The 18,314-nt window shown below is 38.6% G+C and overlaps 2 protein-coding genes and 1 long non-coding RNA gene across 5 annotated transcripts in view; all 3 read right to left on the reverse strand.

Annotated features, from left to right (window-relative positions):
• Nucleotides 1-368: 368 nt before the first annotated feature.
• On the reverse strand, nucleotides 369-9,564 carry dph2 (diphthamide biosynthesis 2). Of its 3 annotated transcripts, none has more exons than XM_036597646.1 (7): nucleotides 9,487-9,564; nucleotides 8,182-8,337; nucleotides 5,941-6,053; nucleotides 5,617-5,837; nucleotides 4,079-4,762; nucleotides 2,172-2,369; nucleotides 369-1,072 (listed from the first exon to the last, which is right to left on the reverse strand). In XM_036597646.1, exons 2-7 carry the CDS (start codon nucleotides 8,332-8,334, stop codon nucleotides 930-932), a joined length of 1,512 nt encoding a protein of 503 aa, XP_036453539.1. In that variant the 5' UTR covers nucleotides 8,335-8,337; nucleotides 9,487-9,564; the 3' UTR covers nucleotides 369-929. The 3 variants fall into 3 exon arrangements, with proteins under 3 accessions (XP_036453539.1, XP_036453541.1, XP_036453540.1); XM_036597648.1 differs by having other exon boundaries at nucleotides 8,182-8,366; nucleotides 9,487-9,563; XM_036597647.1 differs by lacking the exon at nucleotides 9,487-9,564 and adding an exon at nucleotides 8,667-8,715 and having other exon boundaries at nucleotides 8,182-8,366.
• A 1,378-nt stretch (nucleotides 9,565-10,942) lies between these two features.
• On the reverse strand, nucleotides 10,943-17,370 carry LOC118826671. The gene is made up of 4 exons (XR_005008767.1): nucleotides 17,305-17,370; nucleotides 12,377-12,475; nucleotides 12,193-12,252; nucleotides 10,943-11,402 (listed from the first exon to the last, which is right to left on the reverse strand). It is a non-coding gene; the product is annotated as an uncharacterized LOC118826671 (long non-coding RNA).
• A 134-nt stretch (nucleotides 17,371-17,504) lies between these two features.
• LOC118825418 (Fc receptor-like protein 5) overlaps nucleotides 17,505-18,314 on the reverse strand; it is an 80,603-nt gene continuing 79,793 nt past the window's right edge. Inside the window, exons 7-8 of the mRNA XM_036596002.1 lie at nucleotides 17,749-17,994; nucleotides 17,505-17,635 (exon numbers count right to left, since the gene is read on the reverse strand). Of these exons, the coding sequence (XP_036451895.1) occupies nucleotides 17,505-17,635; nucleotides 17,749-17,994 (377 nt within the window). The remainder of the gene's footprint in view (nucleotides 17,636-17,748; nucleotides 17,995-18,314) is intronic.

The raw sequence follows: 18,314 nt of genomic DNA on the forward strand, positions 1-18,314 counted from the left end.
GACAGAGAACACACTTTTTCTGCCTTTTTTCCTGCAAATTTCAGTACACAATTTCTGTTTTTCTGCATAAAATATACACCACAAAATACAGAATCTGCCATAACCTTTGCATATGCCACATTTGTTTTATGTTTTACAATGATTTGATGTTAAACTCAGCAAATAAGTAATTATGCAATGAAAGTGTGCAAAAGTGTGTCCCTGTGGAGAATGTGTAACATTCATCTAAAAAAACAAAACAAACATTTTATATATATGTATATATATGTACATATATATATACACATATATATATATATATATATATATATATATATATGTACATATATATACACATATATATATATATATATATATATATATGTCATTTGACCAGGTACCTAAACTTTCACGTATGACTGTACAGATTATTTAGCCTTTAGATTGGTTCTTGATTGACTTAGCTGAAATTATATATAGATAATTGTGTGGACAATAGATAGGTAATTGTAGCTTTGTGTAAGGTGATCAGAGATATCATATGGGTTCAGCAGGGCTGAGTAATAAGAGGTTATTTATCATTATCATGATGAATTGCATATTGTGTTTTGACACTCTTACTTTATGATGTACTTGCCCACCTGCTCACCAAAAACTCTGTTTTGGTTTATATATGTGTCCCTCGCTTTTCCTTACTCACATTACCACTGAAATATTAGTGCTTAAGTTTATAATACTGCACCTTTATCTTTCAGCAGCAAGACACACACACACACATATACACACAGTCCACACAAGTCCAACAGCTGCACTGCCCAAAAAAGGGCATGTATTAAAATTTTATGTCTAGTTCCAAAGCACTGCAATATGACATAATATGCTGCAGTGGAGAGCTCTCTCATTTCCTTCTGTACTCCAGAGACAAACACTGCTGTGTACTGTGCTGTAAGTCAGGTGAGGCAGTCTCTACTGTCTGTACCCTCCTCTTCATAAGCAATAGCAATACCTCGTCTTCCCTCCACAGCTTTCACCACCGGAGTTTCCCCCAGCTTAGGCTCCAAACCCTGCCAGCTACGGCCGGCAAGAAACGATGCTGTCAACAGAAAGCACAAATGTTTTATTATGAGAAACATATTAAAGTGCCCAGGTCCTGTATTTTTCTTGCATTTTATTTTTTGCCCACTTATAATTTTAGTGTGTTTATGTATGGAAAAAAGTCACAGTTCATTTTTATATGACCATTTTCCAACCTCTCCTTAAATAGGGCTAAACTGCTATAGGCTGAATGGGTGATACTAAACTGCTATAGGCTGAATAGAGGGATGTATGTAAATGTGTTGGTTATTCATGACATCACAGACACAATGACTTCCAAGCAGGCCATTTTTGCAGCTTAGTTGCCATATATAGATGGGAAATGAACAGTATTCATTCATCAAAGTTGTGTCGGCGTCTTTAATGACGTACAAACTACTCAAACATAAAACTTTCGCACGACACAAACAACAAGCAGAGATTTGAGCACAAATGATGAATCAGCTTCACTGCGTGAATTCAAGCTCCAGTGCACGAGTACCTCATTTACATATCATTTACATGAAGCACACCTTAATTTATGCAGATGTTTCAGTAGAGAGAAAATAAAAAGACAGCTTTCAGCAACTCATGAGCCAATGGCCAAGCTGGTAGGTGGAGCGTGAGGTCGAGTAGTGAATTCACTGCTCACCCTACTGATCAAACTTTATAGTGTCAAAATTACGACAACTGAAAAAAATACAGTACAAAATTATCAAAATGTCTAGATCTTTTTTAAGACTGCAGAATGATGTGATTGTGTAGCGTGATTCATTTCCTAAAATAATATGTTAAAACACTAGTGTGTGAAATGCTTCTGTGCTAGCTATATTTTATTTTTTTGGGGTGGTGACAGTAGAATAAAACAAAAGCAGGGGGTAAAATGTCTTTAAATCTAACATGGAATAGTTGCAGCATCTGTTTATACCAACATGCATATAAAATAAGTACATCAATATTTCACTTTTATTCTTCTCGCTGGTATTATAGATGAAATTGATAACAGTTTTGGTTAGTTAACTGCAAATCAAGCATTTTTTCAGGTTGTTAAATTACTGCACTTAAATGCAACTTTGATAAATGCCAGTATTTGAGCCGGTTCTGTCACACTTATATACCTGCAGTATTTGTGTTGGCCACAGTCAGAGTCTGATTCCTGATGACAAGTGACGAAGACGCTGATGAGCCGTCTGTCGGCTCAGCGGAGGAACGTAAACAGGAAGTACGCAGGGCACCAGTGATCAGTGACACATCTGTTGTGTCCTCTTCATTAGCAGACTCATCTGGCTCTGGGAAGTCCACATGACTGCTCCCGCCTGTTAGAAGTAATTCAAATTAGATGCTTCCTGAGCCACTAAGCACACACGCACATACACAAACACACACACAGACACACCCACCGACACACAAACACACATTTTGGCCTGTAAGTGCGTCTGTGTGTACTGTCTGTGTGTGTAGATGTGTAACTTATTTTCACTTAGAAAATCAAAAAACATTAAAATATCAATGCTATGTTTTCTGCATCAAAAGGATTACAGAGCTTATATATGGTAGCGCAGCACAGCCCAGCACAGTGCTGGACCTGGAGCTCTAATCTGTTAGGGTAGTGAGCCTCATCATTTAACTGTAGAGTGACAACACAATCATTTGTAGTAAAGGAGCTTCTTTGTCCTGTAGGACCTGAAGAAGATACACACTCAGCTCCACCACAACAGCCTATTCCTTTACAACAAGACCAGTAACAGATGCAGCCTACAATACAACACAATCAAAAAGACAAGCTTTTGAATGAAGAGACTGGTGTCCTTGAAACTGTCTTAGACAAAGCAAAGTGCTTAGCAAAAAACTACTGTCGATAAAGAGGACTATACAAAGCAACAAAAATAGAGGTTGTGCCAATAAAATCCCATAAGCTAAAAGGTTTAAACATTTTGAGCTGTCACTCACTGTCAGTAGGAAGCCAGTAGTGGTATAAAAAGGGAAACATTCAGTATGTACTACTGATACTTAGAGCAAGACTATTCATTGATCTTCGCCAGCTGTTAGTCCTGGGTGATATCTGCTATACAGGCACTGGTGTCAAACAATAATACTGACTTCTAGTTTTAACGGTACTGACAGACAACAAAAACTTACGCTGCACGCCCAAATCGTTTAAAAAAACAGGGATGCACAATGATATTGGAATCATAATAGTATCAGTCGATATTTACTTACAAAAAATACTGACATCAGACAGACGATTAGATTTGACATATGTTGACTGATGTTAGATGTATTTATTGTACTCTGGAAGGGCAGAATGTTTGGGTGAAACTGAGTGACTCTGCTACAATGTCTGCATTTACTGCATTCATAACTCTACAAAATGAATGTTGTATTAAATAATGTATATTACAATACATGTACCCTCTGTAATGCTAATCCAGGCAGATGTATACCTGCTCTGTGGTGGTCCTGAGGTGTCCTGACCATTGAAGAACAGGGTGAATGGGCGCTAACAAAGTATGCAGAGAAACAGATGGACTGGGGCTGATAAACTGGACAATAAGTGTAGATACATTTTAATGAAGTGGTGGGTCGGTGTATTTGGAAAACATCATGACTTTGAATTTTACCCAGCACTTCGTATCTGACCTTAATAAAAATTCTGCCTTATTCTAGCATTGTAGCAGCTTTGTACTTTGGCAGGAGTGCAGATGGGAGTTTCAACACACATCCAATAACTAGGAATGAACTTGGGTGTAAATGAAACAGAGAAAAAAAATCCTTTTCAAATGAACAAATAATTGTACAGCTAATTAGACCATGTCACTGAAGACATATGAAATATATATATATATATATATATATATATAATATATATATATATATATATATATATATAAAAAAGAAAAAATAATCAACTAAATACACTACTTAAACTTTGAACTGGCTCCAGCTGACCAGTGGCCATATTGAAGGGTAACAAACATTATTAACGCTTTCAGTTTTACTCTGGATGTATCACCAAAGCACATACCAGGAAGTAGATCTCGGAAGTCTGTGATGTATTCTCCGCTCCACTCGCGGTGCTTATTGCAGGCCACTTCCATCTCAAAGGGTGTCACCACTGGCCTGTAGAACTCACTTGAGTCCAGCAGCGAGTTCTCTGGACAAGCAACTAACACATACACATCGATCTCCAAGAAATTGGCCAATTTGGCCACATTGATCTTGCCCATTGCAAACATGTAGCTTTTCTTGCCAGCTTTGCTAATACACTCTTTCAGCTGTTCAATGATGGTCAGGTAGTTGGCCACACCCAGTGTACCCACCAGAATGCCCACCACATTGGCATCCTTCGCCCGCTCAATGGCATAGTAGCGTTTCATCAGCGCCTTGTTGATATTAATCGATTCAGTTCGGCCTGTGGACGTTTCAGGGTCAAACGAACAGAAGGCACAGCGGTTCCAGGTCATCATGAAGTTAGTAAGAGTGAGACCCTCACGACCAATGTAGAACATGCTGTAGTCCTCCACGCTCTTGCCTTCTGCTAAACAAAACTGTCTGCCGAATTTATGAACGACCCTGTCGTCCATACAGTCTGAATTAGCATCATCTGCAACAAGTCCATGGATTTGTTCTTGACCACCAAAATGATCAGCTTTTAGAACAGAGAAGACAGTGTTGGGATACGAGGCACTCAAGAGCTTCTTGAAGGCATCTGAAGAGGGAAAAGATATGTTAGATGTTTAAAATGCTCATAGATATATTATACTAAACCTCTTTCAAAGCAAATAAAAATGAAATATAAATGTTTAAAACAGCCTAATATACCCAACAAATTTGTTTGGCAGTGATGATACAAAATGCTTTGCAGTGGTGGGTTTAGGGGAACTGTTCTAGCAGCAGAACATCCTATTAGACAAGTGATTAGACACATCTCCAGCAAGAACTCAACCTGGCCTCAGGCTATACACTGTGCATACTGCCTTAGTGATTCTAGGTCGTATTGCACTCTGGTGTTTTTCAAGCAGGGAGAAATTTGCAAGCTGTGCAATGCGATCATGAATTTTTCTGACCTAACTTCACAGTAATACACAGAAAAAATGAGTAAGTATAAATGTGTCCACAGAAGCGTGTAACTAAAGCACTTCATCTTATTTATTTACAAGCGGCAGCAATTGTAGGCGCATCACTACTAAATTAATTAAGCAGAAAACACTGGAGGGCTTTGTATTACTAAGAAGAACAGGAAGTCTTTTCCAGTAATTTAACACAGACTCTCCTAAAATCCGGCCTGTAAGTAATTGGATACTGACATTTTTTTTAATGTAAAGTGGAGGATGTCAGATTTAATTTGAGGGTAATTTGTGTAGAAGTTTCAACTCTTTTTCTACATATTTTAGGTGATCAAAGGTAACTAGGTGACTGGCTTTTCAGTTTGCCAGATGTGTGTCACTGCATCATTACTTTATAAACAAGAAAGCAGATATACTCAGGCAATACCATAAATGCAGCCTGTAAGTAACTGCACACTGTAGCAGTAAGAAGACTGATATAATCCAATTTGCTTACCTAAGGCATGTGAGTAGGTGATGTCATATAATACGACCACATGACTCTCAGTGTCAGGGTAGAGCTCTCTGAATGCGTCAGCACATTTCTGAACGTCGACAGGTCTCTTCCCAAACACATACATGAGGGGAAGCCTCCTGGATGGACTGAGACATGATTGGCCGTAGTGCACGATGCAGTCAGCCCCTACGTGCTCTGCAGCAACTTCATCCACACAACAGCTGAGAAGTAAAACCAAAAACAGAAAACGCTTATCTGCATGGGTTCTAATAATGTGTGCTCATGCAGTCGATACAAATACTGAACAATGAGAGCAGCTCATACCTGCCATAGGAGGTGTCGCCTAAAACATATGTCTTTACTTTGGTTTCCTTCTCTATCGCTGCAGAGACTGCTACAGCATCTACTAGAAGTTCATCTGGAAACTGCAAAGCTACCTGTGTTGAAACATAGGAGATAATGATGCTTTAGACAAAAAAAGACATCAATATTCAACAAATATTCTCATGTATTAGTTGTTTATTGTATATGTTTCATATGAACTCGCTTTGAGTAGAGATGGCACGACACCACTTTCCCGGTACTGAAACCTTAAATACTGGCCGACACTAATTCGATATTCTAACTGCTAAGCTTCAAAATGAAAGTTTTTTATTTAAGCACTTCAGTTTAGATGATAAACTAAAGGTAATTATCATGCTGAAACTACTCATTCCACTACACCACAGAAAGGAATACAGCTAAAATCATCTTAGAGAACTCACCACAAGATATAGGCTTCTGGTAAACCTGATAGAAACCTGAAAGAGCAGGTTACATTTTGCCAAAAAGTGATATATACTAAACCAAAAATACAACACATTGTTTTTAACTGAAAAGAATTTACTGATGCCCTGCAAAAAAAACAGGGTGGGTCATGAAACTTAATTCTACATTAATATGTCTTTTCAAAATAAGCAACATTGAGCATACATTTCACTTATTGACGTCTCAGGACATCCTGCAGTTCTCGATTCCAAAGGATTTGAAACTAAACCTGAAACCTCATTTGTTGATCTGTCCAACAACAATCCTGAAATTGGCCAGTCTACATATTAAAGAACTGCAATATCTATATGGGTCATCTAGTAGAGAAGAAAATTAAAGTCATTGAATTGATTGCAGTTTAACTTCAGAGTCTTTGTTTCATTTTAATGCAATGTGCTGTAGTGCACAGCCGCAAAAACTGCCATTTTCCAATTACTTACAGGCTGCACTGTATGTCATTTTTTGCACATATTAGTGATGTGTTACATTTTTAACACAAATTTGTTTTGGACAAATAAGCCGCCTTTCCCATTATACAGGATGAGCTCATCCTACATGACTATCTTGAGCAAAGGCTGTACAAACTGAAGAAGACTTTCCATCACTGTTAAAACTGTAAGCAGGTGTGAGAAGAAGGAGTGCCACACATTCAGTGTTTCAATAACATTCACATGCATCCATCTGTATGCTGATAACTGTACGTCTTTAAAATGAGACTGATGTGGCATTTGGCACTCTGTTAGGGACATTCAGCTCCACTGACTGCCGCAGTAAAGAGCAGAGGAAATAATAAGCCACATCAGGTCTCTCACAGATACACTCATTCACTCCATGCAAATGTGTATACAATGCCTAAAAGTATCCAGACATGCCTTCTAATTAGTCAACTCAGTAACTTTAAGGTGCACCCACAGCTGACACAGGAAACAGTGCACAACCAGCTTGTATAGAAACACAGCTTCATAGAAAAGCACTGCTAATACACTGAGAAGCTCAGGAGCAGCCTTATATGAGAACTAGGGCCACCAAGATCAATCCCAAGCTTTGGTTAGAGGGTACAAAAGCACAAAAAACTCCAGCACTGGGCTGTGGAGCATTGGAACTAAGATGGATGACTTTTGTGATCAAGATCTAATCATATAACATCAGTATCTGACCCCACTAATGCTCTTGTGGCTGAATGCAATCAAATGTATGATGTAAACAAAGTTATTCTGAGTGGTTTGATGTGAAATGCGCTGTTCTGGAGAAACTTCCTAAGTCAGAAATGTTCACAGTGGTGGTGATAGGAACCAGATGTCTAAAGAGTTTTATGCCTCTCCAATTTACCATATAAAGTTACTACTAAAATGGTGTATGTATAGGCTGCCTGATGCCTGAGACATAGTTTTAGTTTTGGGATAAGGTCTAAAATGTATTTTTAAAAAGTCACTGAGGGTGGAGAGGAGCACAGTCTCCAAAGAAAACATATGTTGGATTTCTCAATATTTTTCATTGTCAACATTACATATAATAACCGTGTGAACGTAGGTTCACTGGTGACTTTGGACAGTAAATAAAATGTCTATATTTGCATTGTAGACATTGCGACCCCTGCTTTCCATCAACACAACTGCAAAGAAATCTCAGCTGGTCTGTTTTTATACAAGGCTCCATTTAAACCACTCTGAATGACTCCGACTTTGTTTACATGTCAATTACCGAATAAAGCAGAACTTCCCTGTAATGGAGACATAGTGTGTGAAAAGGAACTTTTACCTTCTTGAAATCTTTACTCTGAATGAAACGGCAGGTGTCGCTGATCTGATACAGCTCCTCTAGATCTCCAGCTTGGCTGCCTGATTCAGCGGCAGTCACATCCACAGTGCGCTGCAGGACGGCCTCACTGCTACTGCTGAACGCCTCAGTCATGTTCTGTAAAGGAATAGGAACACATTCAGGGCCTAGAGAGAAAAAAGGAAAAAGGACAAAATAAAGTGTCAGTATTAAGAATTTAACTGCTGTAGCTTTGAGTCAGAACCATTTAAACCATCATAACATGACCTAGACATGATTATATCTGTTCTTTTTTAATTCTGCTACTGTTCTTCAGCCAAAAAGCCTTCATAGAATACAAAACACATGTCTGCATGCAAGAATACATTCAGTCTTCAACACTAAATGTAATTCTCTGAACTTGAATGTGATTTAAATGAAACACTGTTTTGATTTATGTTTATTGGTTTATTTGTAGAGAAACTTACCGATTCAGATTTCTTCACAGTGCCACTTATAGGAACCAGGAGTCAAGATGTCTACAATGCAAATATAGCCATTTTACTTATTATCCAAAACCACTAACCCTACACGTCTTCTGAGTTTTTAAATGTATTGTTGGTGGTAAAATAACGGTCAATCTGGGAAAAAAAAATGGTTTTTGGACACTATTTTGCTTCATATCACCTGTCTTGTATCCTCCCACCATAAACGGACTAAAAATAAACGGATTAAATTACAGTTTACACTAAAAACTTTATCACAATACTACTGTAAAACAACGTCTCAGACATCAGGTAGTGTATTCATATCCGTTGTATGCAATAACTTTGTTAGGAAGCATTAGAGAGCTTATTCTCCACAGACGTCTGGTTTCCACCACCACCGTGAACGATTCTGACTTGGTCGGTGTCTATAAAACGAAGAATTTCAGAACAAACCACTCAGAACGATTCTGTTGACGTGATCACCATTTAATTAGGCATACATTTAAAAAAAATCAGTGGAGTTCCCCTTTTATTAAAGGGAAAGAGACAACTCCAACCACAGACTGTCTATTTATGGGTCATTTTGAACAGTGTTCATAGATATAAAGCCACATATTGCCACCAACGTAACCATCAATAAGCCCTGCATGTAACTTAGGTTAGTGGACTGACGTTACAGCACTGTGAGGTGATGATGCATCGCTATTAACGAGCCACAGACAGAGACCACAGACACAAAGGGGCAAAACGATGTGCCAAATAAAAACAATCGACGGACGCAGACTGTAGTTTACAAAGTGTAATAGTTTCGTTTACGTACTAAAATAAAAACGTGCAGTCCTCTCAAACAGACTTCTCCCACGTGAGACACAGCGGCTCTTCCTCAGTTCATTCTTCTTCTTCAGCAAACTCAGCTCTTACTGCACCACACAGCAGCAGTGCTGCCCTCTAGTGTGAGTCAGACTCAGACTGAGGAGAGCGAGCGCGGAGAGAAGCTGCAGCTTTAATGTTGGAGTAAGTGGACTGTCTGATATCGAGGACAGTAGCACCCTCACTGGCAGCTTTGACTTTTTTGAGAATGTAAATTTTGAGAGCTTCCTCCTTCTTCTAGACTAGGTGTTAATGCGTCCAGCACACATCTGTTAACTGTACTCTGTAGTGAAACGATACTTGGTGAAGCAACGCTGGCGACACCTGCTGGCCAAACACGTGTAAATGCACCGTGAAACCCATCACGAAACCTAGAACCCAACAATTAGGAAATTCTTTGTATATATTTTCGTGGGAAGTGTGTAACATATCTGAATATGTCTACAATGTATAGACCTTCACATATGCGTCGCTAGGCCAGTTTTAGGTTGGGGGCGTGGAGGAGGAGGAGGAGGTTCAGCACAGCAGAGGCAGCGCCAGAGACCAGAGACTGACCACCACAACGTGAAAAGTGGAACCTCCGGCTCGGCCAATCATATCAGAGCTCGTAAGTTGTAAGCCAATCATACCAGAGCTCTTGAATTGTAAGCCAATCATGTCAGAGCACAGAATGCAGTGAACACATGAGGAGAAGTCATAAATCACCTGGAGCAGCTAGAAGCACAATCAGCCAGCAAGCCAATGACCATCGTTTTAATATTCATGTTCACAGTCTTTTACTGAACTACAGTTTCTGCAAACTGGCACTTGATCAAAGCTGAATTTTCTCTCTGAATACAAAACAGAATAAGAGAGCTGCTTTGCTTAGAAAACGAAAATGTATTTGTGTTCATTCAGACATCATCAGAAACGAATAAAAATACAGCTTTTATTGCAATGAGTAATACTGGCTTGTTAAATATAAAACAGAACACAAGCATCATTTCATTAAGACAGATTATAAGCATTATAAGCAACTTAACCTGGATTAAAAAAGTAAACCCAACAAATGCAATACATTAAAGTTTATGACAACTTTACACTTTGTAAACCACCACTAGTTAACAAATATTTTAAGTTTGGTTACACATAAAGATAAGATAATAGAAAAAAACCCACAAAACTAAACAGTCTCACAATTCATCAAAAATGAAAATACATGACAATTCATCAAACAGAAAAATACAATCAGACAAAAATACTGATGTTCCTTCCCACACAAACCATACTGTATTACAACCAAACCTATTACTCTCCAGCAGATGAGTAAAGTAACCTAAAGCCATACTACTGGTTAAACATTTACAAGCAAAATGTAACTGAGTAAACAGTGTAGCTTGCTTTCTTTACAAATATATGTGTGTAGAAGTAAAAAGCTATTATCATTTGAAAATACTCAGAAAAGTACAAATATATTAATTAAGCACAACTGAATAAATGGAACCAGTTACTGCTCACCTCTGCTGACCAGAGAGTGTTTAATCCTGTTTGACCCAAAACTCTAATGAAATGTATGCCAGTGAGGCTCTTGTATAAGAATGATTGACATGGCTGAAAAGTTAACCTGGTTAAAAAAAAGTAGAGCTCAACAAACGCAATACAATGAATTATTTTCAACATCAAAATGGTTTAGTTACAAATCAGTAAATAAGACTTTTTCATTTCAACAATATAGAATAATTGCAGAATTCCTTTAAAGACAAATCCAACAGATAAATATGTTTAAATTGTGTCCTCTTCTTTCTGTATTCCTTAAAATCTCAAATGAACAGTTACTGCAAATGATTACTTCTGAGAACTGCAACAACACCAGCTTTCTTCAAGGACCTGTAAGAGAAAATCCTCACGCTTATGTTTGTATATACAGTGATCAGCCATAACATTAAAACCATCTCCTTGTTTCTATGCTCATTGTCCATTTTATCAGCTTCACTTACTATATAGGTGCACTTTGTAGTTCTACAATTACAGACTGTAGTCCATCTGTTTCTCTTTGTTAGCCCCCTTTTACCCTGTTCTTCAGTGGTCAGGACCCCTATGAACCCTCACAGAGCAGGTACTATTTGGGTGGTGGATCATTCTCAGCACTGCAGTAACACTGACATGGTGGTGTGTTAGCTGCTGGAGTTTTTAAACACCTCAGTGTCACTGCTGGATTGAGAATAGTCCACCAACCAAAAACATCCAGCCAACAGGGCAGCGTTCTGTGACCACTGATGAAGGACTAGAGGATGACCAACACAAACTGTGCAGCAGCAGATAAGCTATCATCTCTGTCTTTGCGTCTATTAGGTGGAGCAACAAGGTAGGAGTGTCTAATAGAGCGTTCTGCAAGGGAGTGGGTGAAAATTTCTGAAACATGAATAAAAAGACCCCTAGCCATCTACAAGCTGGTTGTTCTTTTGCACTTTTGCACATGCCACAATTACTAATTTTTTTCTATTTTTAAGTTAATCAAATAGAAGTTAACTGGGCATTAACATTTGCAGAATCAACAAAAGATGTAATTGGGCCAGAAGTGCCTAAGCTTTTGCATACAACTGTATCATAACCCTAATTTATTTAAAATGCCTTTAAAACTCTAAAGGCTATTTTTGGTGAATCTTATGAAACTGACCTTTGTCTGTATTCTGCTTCAGTTCTGAGTAGACAGTATCTGCATCTGCGGTGGTCTTCCCTAACACAGGACAAGAGACACTCATCAATGCAAGGTTTTATCCTTGTATATTGGATTTTTTTTTGGGCAAGACTTTTGATCTTGCAAATCACTTACATATTCAGAAATTTTCTTTTGATCTCACCTTTAAGCAAACAGTCCCTGTCTTGCTTTTTCTTTTCCTTCTTCTTGGCTTTCAGTTCAATTTCAGCATAAGTCACATCGCTGGGTTCAACTGGATCATCTAAGAGAGAACAGAGTCTGATTTCATTCCCCACTGTAATTCTACTATTCTTTAAAAAAACTTCTAAAAACATAGACCTGAACTGATCACATGCTACACTGTTCAAACAAAGACAGCAGTAGCCAGCCAATCACAGTCCTGCAGACTAAAAAAATAAATATCATAAAAATGCAGATTTCTCTAGTGCCTTCAGTACCATCCTGCCTCTGTGACTGGAAACAAATCTAGTGCAAACCAGGCTGCTCCAGAACTGTGTATCAGAGATGGAGGTGAGCAGCACTGGAGCACCATGGGAAACTGGTGCTCTTCTGACCTCTTCACCATCTACACATCAAACCTCTAATACAACACTAAGCTCATGCAGAAGTTCCCTGATGACTCTTCCACTGTATTCACAATTGAGATGAGTCAGAGGACAGAAGGCTGGGATGGATTACTGACTGGGCCACTGGAGCCAGTGCCCAGGGAGCCTCAGACGAGAAGGCTTGAGGTAGGATAAGCCACTGCAGATGTAAACATTAGATGAATAATTCAAATGGGATGTTAGGGTAACCTTTATGGGGTTTGTCTGGTCATAGCAGACAAGTGGATGTTCTTCCACATGAGGACAGATATTTCCCAAGAATCCCACAGTGAAGACAGGACAGCTGGCATATGAACAAACACTAAACAAAAAGGAATGACTAAGTAAAACATACATAAAGTAAACAGGCTCTTGGTAGCTTTCAAAATTATTTCTCCAAACACATCTGAGCTGTGACCCCAACAACCCATTCACTAAAATACATGTAATACAGTATAGTACGCTGTTTTTTTACAGACCATTTTTTTTTACAGCTAGCCTTTCTAAGACATTACTGCATGTCCTTTTTCTCTTTTCACAGGTGCCTTTGTCCCATGAGTTGCTGAAAGCAATGTTACAATTGATGTAAGCAGCTGTGTAGTCCTCCATTCCTTGCAAGACATTGTCTGTCAGGTATTTAAATGTGTCTGCAGCTCCACGGAATCCGAAGGGCATCACCAAGACCGCTGGATGCCCAGAATGCTATGAGCTTCCTTGTCGATGCTGGTAGGGACACTTGTCAGTACCCTTTGAACAATGTATTAAAGTACATAATTCTGCCCAGTCGCTTGACCAGCTCATCCACCCCTGTCATTGGGTAGGGGTCAAACGCCAAAACTGCACTCAGCTTCAAGAAACTGATGCAGAATGTCTGTCCACTGTCTCTTTTGGGAACTAAAATGACTAGACTTCATCATTTACTACTTAAAGTCTCAAAAATGCCAAACTCTAGCACAATCTCTGTCTCTTTCTTCAAGTCAGGAATAAGGCATGCTGAAAGTCTGCAGTGAATGCCAGATGGGTTCTGTTGAAAGCAGCTTGATGTCATGCTGCATTACTTGGTTTTTCCGGGCTCTTTACCAAGAGGTCTCTTTGGGATCCTTTCTTGCAAGTCTTGCTGTTGGGTCTGAGAGGTGTATAAGGTCTGGGATCCTCTTCATCCTCAACCCATAGCTGTTCAGCTCTATTCTCTGGTCTGTCCACCTATGGTCTCAGCAAGTTGATGCAGAAGACTTGAGTTTTTTAAACTTGTCAGGTACAAAGAGTTTGTGGGTGACTAAGCCCATCTTCTGCTGTACCTCATATATGCCTTGCCATTTTGCTAGCAGTTGGTAGGAGGATGAGCACCTTTTAACCAGGTTTCTTTTCCCTTATGGCCTGTCATAAATGTGGCTCTCTCTCTCCTTTCCTAGTTGGTGAGGTGAACTGACACTCTGGTCATGACTTGCAATATTCTGCTATGTCCAGGTATTGCCTTGGCCATTAGAATCTGCTGGCTACCCCCGGCTACTGTGTTCTGCAGCCCTAAATGCTTCACCCAGGGGACAGACTGGCCAAGCTTAAAAACCATAGGCTTCAAACAGGAACCACTAACTCTTTCCCAGTACTGCTATGTCTGTACATTCTTCTCTCAATCATGAAAAAGTGTTCTTTGTCTATGGCCTTGCTGACCCCCTTTTCTGAGCTGACTTTCTCAGTTAAGGGCCTGAATATCCCATCACCTTTCTGCAACTCCACTACATTGCTAAGAATGGGGCTGAAATCTGTAATAGTGAGGTGTTGGAGCTGTTCTGTTACTGTGGTACCTATTATTTTGTCAAGTCCCTTGGTTCAAGTCTTTAGGTTTCTTGGCTTTGTCCATGTTTGCAACCATAATGATGTCTCCAAGAGGTTGCTTTTGCAGTCCTACTGTTTAGCTTGTAGCCTTGTTACTATTACTTTTCTGAAAAAAAGTCTACCATTATTGGTAGAATGCTTTAATATGGCTCAGTCTATGTTGTATGAAAAATCATCTACAAATGGACAATATTTCAGCCCACTGGCAGTCTGTTCAGGCCAAGGTGTCCCACCAAATTCAGCCTAAAGGCTGGCTGAAAGACTGAAGGAAGAAGAAAAATGCCAAGGGATTTACAAGGAAGTATTGATTCAGTCAGCACCAAAATGCATAAGTCCACCATCTGAAAGAGATACACATTTACCCTACATGCAAATCAGGAAGGAAAAACCTGCTGATCTCAAAAAATATAGATAGGCACCTGAAATATGATCACACATGTAGTAAAGATCACACATATGATTTGTTTGGATGAGACAAAGGTGGAGCTGTTTGCCCTCAATGCTGAACATAATGTCTGGTGAATACCAAAAAAACACTTTTGACAAAAGGAACATCTTTTAACTAAAAAAAAGCAAGGTGGAAGAAACATTATGGTTTCCACCCCAATTTCTGACCAGTTTGCCATCATCTGTCAAAAAGCTAAAGCTGAACTGGAAGTGGCCCTTGCAACAAGACAACAGCAACACTTTTTGCACAGCCACAAAAGAATTGCTCAGAAACAAAAGATAATTATGGAATGGTCATATCAAGTCTGTGAAAACTTGAATTTCATAGAAATGCTGGGGGTGGACTCAAACTGAGTAGTAAATAAAAAAAAAGGCTGTAAACATCACACACTTGGGTTCTGTAGGGAGAAATGAGAAAATATTTCTCAAAGTTGATGTAGGACACAATTAAAAAAAGATTTCTGCCAAATAGGGCAGAGATTTCAGCCTCAGCCATGAATTCTCCTAGACAAACACTAACAGTGGAAGGGGTTGTACTGCAGAGCTCTGTGACTTTCAGTGTGACACTGTTATAGGATGCCACCTTTCCAACAAGTCCATAAAACTTCTGTCCTGCTAGATTTGTCAACCATGAATGTTATTATCGTGAAGTGGAAACATCTAGGAGCAACAGTAGTGCAATAAGTGCATAAAAAGTTCAGAAAAGGTCAAGTGCATAAAAATGGTCTGTTCTTGGTTGTACTTCAGCAGTGGAGCAGTGTAAAGCACATTGCCACTGGACACTATAGAAATGGAAAGGTTTTCTCTGGGCTGTTGAATCTGGGTTTGGTAGACACCAGGAGAATGCTACCTGCACAAAGTGCCAACTGTAAAGTTTGGTGGAGGAGGAATAATGGTCTGGGTCATGTGATTTTGGGCCCCTTAGTTCCAGTGAAGGAAATTTTAATGCTGCATGACGCTTTGACATTCAAGAAAACGTGCTTCTGCACATGTGGTAGTGGTTTGGGAAGGGCCTTTCCTGTTTCAGCAAGACAATTATGAGTTCCATAAAGAACAGGTTTGCCAGGTTTAATGCGAAGGATTTGACTGTTCATATACTTTTGACCACATAATGTACTTTTTCCACAGCAGACAACTGCAGTTCTGACTTTTACGTGACTTATGTTTTGTCTGTAATTTCTTTATATTTATTCTTATTTTTTTAGACTCACAATGTTATGCTTTACTGGGATTGACACTTCTTTGGTCCTCATGTTGAGAGACAACAGCAAGAGACTGCTGCAAAATAAATAAACTGAAAAAAACCCCACCAAATTTTCAACTAAAAACACCTTAATGAACTGTCGTGGTCTTAGGCACCTACTTAATGTCACTAATAGCAATCCCCCTTGCATGTGAGGTATATATATGCTATAAGATATATGTAAAAATGAAAACTGTTATAATTTTTCTTCCTTTTACATTATTTCTTAAACCACTGCTCCCCTTGTTTTTTTTTTGTTTTGTTTTGTTTTTTTTGCTAAGCCTGTGAGTAAAGTGCATCACTTGGCCGCAGCATAGCATCATCATCATCATTATCATCATCATCATCATTATAATCATCATCAAACAAACAAACAAACAAATAAATGCCTGATACATAAGTTCTTACATTAGTTTTCACTGAGTGGTTTGCCCTGTGGGTAAGTGTAATGTGTTACCATAATGAGTGTTATGTGTTTTTTTTAAATAACGTATAGTAGGTCATACTTACCTTTACTGTTACATTTCAAGCTTTTCACCTTAATTTGGGAATATATCACTTCACTTGTCTTTGTCACTGCATTATCTAATAAAGAAATCAAATTAGTTCAACACGAAAACTAATTTAACAGAAAACAGATTCTGTTATTGCAGAGATGCAGTTTTTACCATTTCCTCTGAGTTTCTTTTTAGTAGTCACAACCTGTGCATAGGTTATATCACTGAACTGGTCTGTAGAATAATCTAAAACAAAAGAAGCCACTTATTAGAGAAGTCACTGTGTTCTTATGTTTACAAAGATAGTCTGTTGAAAAAAAGAGAACAACTATATCTGTGTTCCTGTTACAAACCATATCAACATTGCCAAATGATCAATGGCTACTAAAGAGCAAATAGCATTTTTTGTGAAAGGAGTTAACTAGTGCAAAAACTTAATGCTGGTTTGGTAGTTTAAACTGACCAGCCTGCAGTAGAGTTGATGCTGAGAGAGAGCTCTCAGGTCCAGACAGGCTCTGGCTCTGATCGGTGTTCTGCTGATTTCCAGCAGGTGGAGTTAAAGATCCTGCACAGTAATCCAGTTCTAAAAGTCAAAAATATATCTTACATACTTTTTTCAACTGCATGTATTTGTTAGAAAAGCTATTTAAAAATAACTACAAATTACAAATATAAATTACTTTTGTCTAAAATCTTCTTGTAACACCAAAACAGGCTCAGTATGATAATGAGCAAAAAGGTTAAACTCAGTCCCACCACTACTCCTGTTATGTGACTAGATCCAAAACCTGAGACTGAGGAAAGAAAGAAGCAATATATTGTATTTAAACATTTTGTTTACTGTACTGTTTAAAATAAATTATTATATTATTACATAATGAAACACAAAATTATCATGTATTCTCACTTCTGACTGAGATCCAGCTCTTTGATGACTCTCCTTTCTCTGAGTGTGTACAGTAATAGAGGCCTTCATCTGACTTTGAGACAGAACTGATGGTCATCTCTCCTGTAGTCTGGGTCTGAAGGAATAATCCATCTTTATAGAAATCAGCTGTGAGGTTTGAGGGCTTTGAGCGATATAAACAGCAGAGAGTCAGAGAATCTCCATCAGTCACAGGATGAACAGGGCTCTCCAGGATCACATCACCATCTGTAGGAAAGAGTGACAGAGTATAGTGTGGAGAGTACAGTAATGATATCAACACAAGCACTGATCTGTCTGATATGTAGCAATTATTTTGCACCAGAGGCACAGAACTGAACACAGGCTAAAAGAATATTTACCAACAGAATTCTGTATTGTTGAGCCAAGACATTAAAATGTGCTCTTTGTTAAATAATCTTTGATTGAAATAATTATTGTAAAAATAATAATTATTAGTATTAGTGTTGTTGATGTTCATTGAGACTATTGTAGATGCATTTCAGATGTATTTTATCTTTTTTTTTTATAAAAGCAATAAGCCACTC

Source organism: Colossoma macropomum, unplaced genomic scaffold, assembly GCF_904425465.1.
Source record: "Colossoma macropomum unplaced genomic scaffold, Colossoma_macropomum, whole genome shotgun sequence".
In the NCBI taxonomy this organism is placed as follows: domain Eukaryota; kingdom Metazoa; phylum Chordata; class Actinopteri; order Characiformes; family Serrasalmidae; genus Colossoma; species Colossoma macropomum.